We start from the raw sequence: 9851 nt of genomic DNA, 5'->3' as shown, positions 1-9851 counted from the left end.
GACTGCAACAGCAACAAACGTGAGATGCTCAGAGGTCCTGTTCCTTCCGCCAAGACGACACCCAGATCCACTCCCCGTTGTGGCTTCAGACAAAATTTCGGCAGCCCATTTACAAATAAACAAATAGCAATGACTGTAAGTTAGGAAGACGGCTTGATTAAAAGACATATTCAACAATCATATAGGCAGGTTGCAATCAGTAATCCATTAAACATGTCAAAATTTGAACTCGAATAAAACACAAATCCAGGGAAAATAGTATTTATTCTGTTTTTGTACTAACATCACACGCACTGCAGAAGGGAAACTCCCATCCGCTCCCCAGGGGCTTGTAAGTACTTAAATTAAAAACAGACTAACTAGTTCTTTCCAATAAGGGCACCTCCTTCATAGATCAAAAAGCAAACGGCAGAAAATAAACAAACTACATTTTCCCCTTTTAACTCAACAAAAAGGGCAAGAGTTGTGTTTTTTTGAAAAAAACAATGAAAGCAGGGAAGTTGTGCTTTAATGCACCATAATGGTGTAATATATATCAATCCAGCAATACCTGAACTTTTACAAAAGCACTCTAATGTGAGTGGGGAAATGGCAGCCGTAGGGGGCAGAGTAGGGAAAATAGAGACCCCCCCACCCCCAATGTAGAAGGCTGGCTGCCCTTGCTCTGAATCATAAAGCCAGTTTGGTGTAGTGGCTAAGTGAGCAGGCTCTTATCTGGGAGAACCAGGTTTGATTCCCCACTCCTCCCCTTGCAGCTGCTGGAATGGCCTTGGGTCAGCCATAGTGGTGAAGCGAGCAGACTCTTATCTGGGAGAACCGGATTTGATTCTCCACTCCTCCCCTTGCAGCTGCTGGAATGGCCTTGGGTCAGCCATAGTGGTTAAGTGAGCAGACTCTTATCTGGGAGAACCGGGTTTGATTCCCCCACTCCTCCACTTGCAGCTGCTGGAATGGCCTTGGGTCAGCCATAGTGGTTAAGTGAGCAGACTCTTATCTGGGAGAACCGGGTTTGATTCTCCACTCCTCCCCTTGCAGCTGCTGGAATGGCCTTGGGTCAGCCATAGCTCTCTTATCTGGGAGAACCGGGTTTGATTCCCCACTCCTCCACTTGCAGCTGCTGGAATGGCCTTGGGTCAGCCATAGCGGTTAAGTGAGCGGACTCTTATCTGGGAGAACCGGGTTTGATTCCCCCACTCCTCCACTTGCAGCTGCTGGAATGGCCTTGGGTCAGCCATGGCTCTGGCAGTGGTTGTCCTTGAAAGGGCAGCTTCTGGGAGAGCTCTCAGCCCCACCCACCTCACAGTGTGTCTTTTGTGCAGGAGGAGAGACATAGGAGATTGTAAGCCGCTCTGAGTCTCTGGTTCAGAGAGAAGGGCGGGGTATAAATCTGCAATTCTTCTTCTTCTAGAACTAAAATGTTGGAAGAGGTCTAAAGACCTCCTTGTCCAATCCCCTGAACCATGCAGGATGACCTAACGTATCCCTTGAGGAAGAAATGTCTAATCTCTGCTTAAGCATCTCCAAGAAGGGAGAACCAACTGCTCTTAATGCTAAAAACATTTTCCCCACTATCCTGCTGATACCCGCAGAAGCCATGAAGGAAGCAAAGGAAAGAGTCTCTGTGTGGGAAGCCTGAGGTTATCCAAAGGGGTCCAGAATGCAATCCCCGTGCCGGAGACAATTATCCCTCTTCACGCTCTCCCTGACCAATTTCCTGTGGACTGAGCCCTTGCTCTCCCCCCACCCACCGATGCTCCAATGGGCCTCCTCTTCTTCCACCCGTGTCTCATCTTCTCCCTCATGGAGGATGGTGGCTGATTTGTCCACACCCAGTGTTGACTTCAGAACTTTTTCAGAACATGAAGCAAAAACCCTCCTCGGTGCTTCGCTTGCAGGATTCTAATCCAAGCCCGGTGGGAACGAAGGCACCAGCTGTCAAAGAGGCCGGGAAGCTGTTCTTTTTACTGTCTTTATTTCTGCACCTGAAGATGCACCAATATATACAGATTTTTTTTTATTTATACAATATAATAATATACAGAGTTCTTAATATTATATTATATATATGTACGTATGTATATATTCACACATGGGTACACAAATGCTCATGCCCCTTTCTGGAAACAAAAAAAAAAAAGAAAGTCATTTGTGAAAAAAATCCTGGTGACTCCAAATCCAGCAGGGAGTGCACCAATTCCTATGCCAGTGGGGAAGTCTTTAAAAACCACAGTCTCGTAGGAAGGATAAAGGCTACCCAACCACGAGATCTTGGATCTGAAAAACAAGTCCTTAGAGAAGAGAGCACACATGGGGGAGGAGGGGGGGGGGATAAAAGTCTGCATTCCTCTTTGGGCAGAGCAGGTGAGCCTTTCCTCCAAGATCTTTGAGAAGGCCAGAGAGAAAAATGAAACCACTCTTCTGGATGCTGCTCTGAGGCGGCTTCTTGTGGGAGGAGGGAGAAAGAGGAAGGGGGGGGGAGAAGGGAGGAAGAAGCTGAGGGCTATAGCATCAAAGGGACCTGCCACATGAGCAAAGTGCTGTCAGTTTCACTGCTGGCCGGCAATTTGCCGTTGGGGTTGAAGTTCCGGTAGCCCCGTCCGCCAGAGATGACCGCCAAGGAAGAGATCTCCTTGCGGTGAGTGTCCCTCGCGCACGGCCTGCTGCGCACCCAGACGTCAGGGTCGTCGGCCATTTCGTAAATGGATCCGTCTTCCTCGGTGTGTTCCAAAGTGTTCCCACCAGCGGTGGACGGAGGCTCCCTCACTGAGAGCAGCTGGCCAGGGAGGTGAGAGGTGGTCCGGAGGCGGTACTGCAAGAGGACGCCCTTTTTCCTCCTCTCCTGCGTGGGGGGGCTGTCCTGGGCTGCCAGCTCTGAAGATCGGCAGTCCTGCTTCTCCTCTTCTGGAGGCGGGGCATCTGCCATGGGCTCCTCCTCCTTGTCGCTCTTCAGGATGTCTGGCGCCAAGGTGCTGAGAGCCACGGCCAAGAAGTCCACCGGCCCACAGTGGCCATTGAGGGAGACCATGCCTTTCCCTGGAAATGGAAGCAAAAGCCATCAGCACTAAAAGGGGGGGGGGTTCTCCATAAACAGGAAGCTGGTCAGCCTCACACCTCATCCTGCAGCCCCAACACGGTGAGGCAGTGGGGAGGAAGGGAGGCACCTTGAGCAGGGGGTTCTGCAGCCAGACTCCAAGTCCTTGCTCCCTGAGGCCTCCTGTCTGTCTCCAGGCCACTGCAGGTGGGCAGAGGCCTTCAGGGGCAGCATCCTGGCTACAGAATGCCACTCCCATCTGCTCCAGCCTCCAGGGCTGATCCTTCTCCACCAAGCCCTATAAAGCCCCAGCGTGCCCCTCAGTCTCTGGGGTAAAGAAGGATCTCGCTTCACCCAGCTCTTCCATCTTGCTAACTGCTCATGGCTTTTGCTTGGGCATGCTGTCCCTTTGCCTCTAGCCTTAAGGCCCACCCCCAGCTGCATGCCCCCACACTCAAGCCTGAGAAATGAAATGAAGGAGGAAGGAATTCTTCCCAACACAAAATGACTTTGCTTCCAACACCGGCTGCCGAGCAGAGCCTGAGCAAAAGAAACAGGCAAGACGCCCTCTGGGAAAAGAGAGCAGGCCCCGGAACTTCCCTTTTGCCAGCTGGCAGCTCCCCGCCAGCCATGACATCGTGCCAGGAAGAGACTCACCAGTGATCTTGGGGATGCCCTCCAACCTGGGCACGGGCAAGAGAACCAGGATGCCTTGGTCAGTGCCAACCCACAGCAGGCCCTGGCAAATCAGAAGGCTGGTGACACGGACGTTCTTCTGGCCTGGTGGAGGGAAGACAAGAGGGTCACCCAAAGGGCCAAGAGGAAGGGGCGCCTCCCCTTTGGCCTGCACAGTCCCACCCAAAGGCAGGCCCTGCCTCCCTCCGTCCAGCCACAGCAGCCCAGGCCACAAAGGAGAGTGATAACACACCCACACACACCCTTCCACTTGAGTAATGAAGGCACTTCCTCCTTCTCCCCCTAGAAGAAAATCACTGCAGAACTATAGCCACACTTCTCAGGGAGCTGCCCACACAAAAGCCCTTCTGCAAAGCTCCTAAGATGATGGACAAACAAAACGGGTAAAAATGCAGCACTGGTACAGGAGGGCAATCCACGAGGAAGATGCCACAGCAAACAAGGCCCCGTCTGTCATAAGAGAAGCCATGTTGGATCAGGCCAATGGCCCATCTAGTCCAACATTCGGTGTCACACAAAAAATCCAAGTGCCATCAGGAGGTCCACCAATGGGGCTAGAAGCCCTCCCACTGTGCCCCCCCAAGCACCAAGAATACAGAGCATCACTGCCCCAGACATAAGAACCTAAGAGAAGCCATGTTGCATCAGGCCAATGCCCCATCCAGTCCAACACTCTGGGCCAAAAACCCCAAGTGCCATCAGGAGGTCCATCAGTGGGGCCAGGACACTAGAAGCCCTCCCATTGTTGCCCCCCCCCCCAAGCACCAAGAATACAGAGCATCATTTGCCCCAGACAGAGAGTTCCATCTATACCCTGTGGCAAAGAGCCACTGATGGACCTCTGCTCCATACGCCTATCCAAACCCTTCTGGAAGCTGGCTGTGCTTGTAGCCGCCACCACCTCCTGTGGCTGTGAATGCCACATGTTAATCCCCCTTTGGGTGAAGAAGGACACCCTTCCACACTTCTGAGTGAGGGTGGGGGGACATGGGGGCAGGGCCTCAGATGCAGATCGGAATGGCTTGGGCGGGGCAACAGAAGTGCCAGGGGGGTTATGAGCAGGGAGATCAGATTCCAACCATCCCTTCAGCCACGAGGCTCCTCCTGGGGAATCTCTGGGCCAATCGTTCTCTCTCAGCCTGATCTACTCTGGAGGACAAGTGGGGAGGGCTGCCCTGAGCAGCTGGGGGGGGGGAGGAGGGCAGGATAAACACTGCGGGGGGGGGGCGCTACTGGCCATTTCCGGGGCATCCCCCTGTGCCCCAGACACCAACCGAAAGAGCAGGAGGCACCAGAGAGCCTCCTAGAGGCAGATCTCATTCTGACTTGAGCCCTGAGGAGTCAGTTTCTCCAGAGAGCCTGGGTCCACTGAGAGAGAAAGGCTGGGCTGACACACCCACCAGCAGGAGCAAGAAATCATGGGGGATGGTGCATGGGGGGGGGTCTGGCACCAGAAGACCCCCCCCACACACACACAGCACATACTAAGGCAGCCGATCCGTTTCCCAAGCCTGGCCTTCGGCCATCCCAGGTGCTCAGGTGCTTCTGCCTCGGCTGACGAGCAGTTCCGATTGTTTCTGGCTCTGCGCAGACAACCAAGTGGGTAACTCGCTGCCGTGAATTAACATGTTCTCGGTGTCAGGCCAGATTAGCTCTCCCCCCCTGATCAGCTGGGGCCTGTCTTCCTGGCTTAGCAAGAGAGGCAGCGACTGGGGGAAGGGAGGCTGGCGGGCAGATGGGTGGGGACACCTGTCTCTGGAGCAGGAGCGTGTGGGGAGGGAAAGAGCACACAGCAGGGAGAGGCGGAGGATACTGCAGAGGCCACGAGGGCCAGTCAAGAGAGCACCCATTCACGGCCCATTTGAGATCGAAAGCGTCTCTGCTTGTGTGGGATCTGAACCCAGAGCCTCAGGGTTTGAAGCCAGGATTTAACCTGGCAAGCTGCCTGGGAGTTTGTTTGTGCTCGGAGTCTCTGGGTCTTCCCCAGATGCAGAAGGGAACAGGAGCTTCTGCAACCGGCAGGCTCTGGATTGTCCAGAATTGGTATCAGAGCATCTTTCTGGCTGCTGGGTCTGGAGCCAAACTTCAAAGGAAGGCCAGGCAACCTCCGGCTAAGGCCCACGTCCAGATCCAGAAAGCAACTCAGAGATCCTGGGTTAGAGCCCCATATTAGAGCCCAGAAATCTCTGCCCTGAAGCGAGACCAAGAGGAAAGGCTCCCTGACCCAATCCCCGGGCGAGGGCAGTGGGGCAAGAGGCCAGCCAGGCCCCTCGGGATCCCTTTCAGGGTGGCCGCCAGGTCTACACTCGAGCAGTCCCACCTTGGGAATGGTGTTCAGGATTCCCCTCACGCCTCACACTCTTCCCATTAAGCCCGGGGATGCAGTGGTGCATTTTAATTGCAAATTAGCTTCTGAAAGACCAGGAGAGTAGTGGAGAGAAAGGAGATGAAATCGTCAATAAAACAAGGTGGGAGCTGGGGAGCCGGAGGGGGAGGGAGAGAAAGAGAGAGAGGAGTAATTGCCAGCATTAATAGTTAAGAAGCAATATTGTTCCCAACAAGCAAAGCTGTGTTAATACACACACAACTGCAGCCAGTGGGCCCTGTGGCGAGTTGGAATCCAGCGCCACTCCCTTAGCTGCCCTCCGTCAAAGTCACATGGCCTGAGCCCCTGGGAATCCTTGCAGGGACATCTCCCCCAACCCTGGGCCAACTACAGGCAGGGGGCCATCCCTGTGGGCTGCCATCCCCTTTGCCACAACAAACCACCCCGTCCCACGTGGCCAAAAACGGAAGCTGGCACAGGAGAGCAGAGCTTGGATTCAGCATGCAGCAATGGCTGCGGACAACCCACAAAGCATCTCCTGTGTGCAATGAGGCACGTGGAGGGTAGACGAGAGGCTGCTTGAGAACAAGACACGCCCCCTCTCTGCCGCTCAGGCTCCTCCTTGCCCTTCAGCATGCTGGGAAAGGGGCTGTGGCTCAATGGCAGAGCATCTGCTTGGCATACGGAAGGTCCCTGGTTCCATCCCAGCATCTCCAGCTGAAAAGACCAGGAGGCAGCAGGTGACAGGGAAGTCCCTTCTCTGCCTGAGGACCAGGAGAGCGGCTGCAGGTCTGAGCGGACAAGAATGGCCTTGATGGGCCAGGGGGGGTGGGGGAGGTGTCTGGTTCAGAAGAAGGCAGCAACACCAGTGCCCCAGGGCACCTTGTCCATTGCAGTCATTCCCTGACCTGGGAATTCCTGCTTGCAGCATCACAACTGAGACTGTGGAGAGCGGGTTTCAAAGCCCACCCCGGCCCCAGGCCTGGTCTCTGCAAGGAGGTCCCTTTCAGGAGACTCAGGCAGCAAACAGCCTGCTGTTGAGACCATTATTGCGTTTTAATGTGGGGGGGGGGGTGAGGAGGGGACCATCTAGACCGCACGGATCTTCTGTCTTCAGGCTGCATCTGTTCCTGAATGACCTTAAGCCAGAAACACACAGTCTCTCTCCGTCTCTTGCTTTCTGAGCCTCTCCTTCCTTGCAGGGGTGTTGTGAATAGGAACAGGGAGGGGGCCAAGCCTCCACTCTTTGCCACCACCTTGAGTCCCTCAGATCAAGGATGCAAACGTAACAGGCACAAAACAAAATATATGACCCTTCATGATCGCAGCTATGGTGACAAATGAAAGATGTCCTCCTTTCAAAAGTGGGGGGGGGGGAACACAATCTAATGGCAAATAAATATTTTATCTCAAAGACCTAACATCGCAACATCAGACTCACTCAAGCAATATATCTGCGAATATACAACTTTTAAAAGGCTGGGCCCCTCTGCAAAGACTTTATTAATGGCCTGTCTAGTTAAAAAGGATGAGGGAGCTTAAGTTCAAAAATGCATTAATACCAAAAATGCTCACGCTGGGGAAGGAGAGAAGCAGCGATAAATTTTTTAAACGTGGCCCTTTTTTTTAAAAGGGGGGGGGGGAAGGGACAGTGAACACTTTACACGAGTAATGCATTTAGTACTAATTACACAATTACTCTGTGCCACAGTTGGGAAAGAGAGATCTAAAAGGCTCAAGGAAAAAATGAAAAGATTAATGAAGAATTTACGACAGCTTCTTTGGGCCATTTTGCCTTGCAAGGCGGCAAGGGAAAAGGCAGAGTGTAGAGGGGGCAGGAAGCACAAAAAAAGGGTCTGGCGGCGGGGGGGGGGGGGGGGGTGACCCAGTGAGGACCCTTGGCTGGCCAAAAGGGGCCTCTCAATCCCCCTCTTAGCAGGGAAGTGGAATACACACACACACACACATGGACAACTCATAGGCTCAAATAATGCTACAACCACCACACAAACAGATGGGACTACCAACGGCTGGACCAAACCAGGACTTCCATCCTGCAAGTTTTATGGCTGAGGAGGGATTCAAACTGGCTGGCTGCAGCGTTCTGCTTACAGAGGCCACGTTGAAGCTTTCTCTTTAAAGGATTTCATTTCAACATTAAGAACTGAGCAAAGATGCAAGATGCTTGCAGAAACTTCTGTCAGTGAGCCTCAAGTTGATCTGCTACATTCTGTATCGATGTGCTATATTTCAGGGCGTTTCTGTCCTTCCTGCCACTTTACCCCAAATCTGTTCTTTGGTCCCCTGATCTTATTTCAGTCAAGGGTTGATGCCAACTTTATCTTACAAGGAAAAGTGTAAAAGGCTTTTTTCCCTTCTGTTCCTCTTAGGATGCGCTCTGAACAGAGGGAATGATGTTTGAGATTGAAGCGGTCTTTTTCAAATGCCGGACCCCGACTGCTTTGTTTTGCCTCATCCTATAAAAGAAGAACTTTGTATCTGCTCTGCAGGCCAGCTTTGCAGTGAGCCTTGGGCAGCAGCATCAGAATGATCAATCCTAACGGAAGTGCCTCCTTTGTTGCCAAAATGCCCGGAGTGAAACTTTCCCTCTCCCAGATAGTACTTGGGGAAGGGGGGAGGGGGGGGGAAGTTGCCAGACTTCTGAAAACTCCTCTAACACTTTCCAAGGAAGAAGAAAAATGAGAAGGACCAATGACAGCAGAGGAAAAAGCAGGGAAAGAACCTGGAACTGCAAAAGAAGCCCAACTGCTCTTTATGTGAAGGAGAGAGGCAGGCCGCAGAGACATTCTGCCCCAGTGCAGATGGATGGCAGAGGGAGTTCACTCCGCCCTGGATCCTGGTTCTGACAAGAGGCCTCTCCTGCGGCCATCTTGCCTCAAGCCCTTTCACGAGCCGGAGTCTCACTTCCTTTGTCTGCACATCTAATTTTGCACTGCATCCATAATGAAGCAAGAGGCTCCATCTGGCAGCTCCACAACCCGCCAGGCCCCCTAAACCAGAGCTGACCTGCCACCATCCACAGGGACAGCCAGCTCTGACAACATAAAGATGCCCTTGCACATAGCCGCCAGGGCTGCCCTTCCGGTGCAATCTCAGGGCTTTCCCCCTTGCCCTGCCAGTGTAGATGTCCTTTGGGATACGTTTGCCCCCCCAGCAATCCACGCTCGGCCCCCCTTGCCTGGGGATGCCCTGATTTTTTGTCACACACCCCCACCAACCTGGCAGGGCAAAAGTGGTCCGTGTTGCAACGTTGATTTCCTGCAGGTGCTCCAAGGTCTCGGTATGGAAGAGGCGGATGGAGGACCCTGAAGAGAACGCCATCCAGACCCCGCTGCCTGCCTTGATCATGTGAGTGACGCTGGCTTCCTCCTCCGGGTGGGCTTCAAAGGTTTGCTGCAGGGCAGAGAAGAGAAAAGGTCTCTTGGGTGGGAACAGGCTAGAATGGGGAAAGGACAGACCCAAGGCCTTTATTTATTTATTTTATTGATTCTTCGCATTTATATCCCGCCCTCCCCATTGAAGCAGGCTCAGGGCGGCTAACAACAATGAAACAACAAACAATAAAACAGTGAGCAAACAATTAAAATTAACAATCAATTACCTGTTAAACAATTAAAACAGTTTAAATTAATTAAAACAATTGTTGGTGCTAGGGTTGGTACCACACATTCAGCGATGTTGGGCATCTACTTATACTGTAGTTCAACTAAAGGCAAGTCGAAATAGAGCTGTTTTGTGGAAATGGGCAAGGTCCCGCAAGGCCCTTACATCTTCTGG

At 52.7% G+C, this 9851-nt stretch overlaps 1 protein-coding gene across 4 annotated transcripts in view; it reads right to left on the bottom strand.

The window, feature by feature from the left end:
* Positions 1–1953: 1953 nt before the first annotated feature.
* ARHGEF10L (Rho guanine nucleotide exchange factor 10 like) overlaps positions 1954–9851 on the bottom strand; it is a 102330-nt gene continuing 94432 nt past the window's right edge. For all 4 annotated transcript variants that reach the window (XM_060259024.1, XM_060259028.1, XM_060259026.1 and 1 more), the window contains 3 exons: positions 9293–9467; positions 3689–3811; positions 1954–3033 (listed from right to left, as the gene is read on the bottom strand). In XM_060259024.1, the coding sequence (XP_060115007.1) occupies positions 2501–3033; positions 3689–3811; positions 9293–9467 (831 nt within the window). In that variant the 3' untranslated portion in view covers positions 1954–2500. The remainder of the gene's footprint in view (positions 3034–3688; positions 3812–9292; positions 9468–9851) is intronic.

The sequence above is a fragment of the Heteronotia binoei genome, chromosome 18, assembly GCF_032191835.1.
Source record: "Heteronotia binoei isolate CCM8104 ecotype False Entrance Well chromosome 18, APGP_CSIRO_Hbin_v1, whole genome shotgun sequence".
Lineage (NCBI taxonomy): Eukaryota > Metazoa > Chordata > Lepidosauria > Squamata > Gekkonidae > Heteronotia > Heteronotia binoei.
Note: the sequence above shows the minus strand (reverse complement) of the source record. Positions and strands in the feature narration are given on the sequence as shown.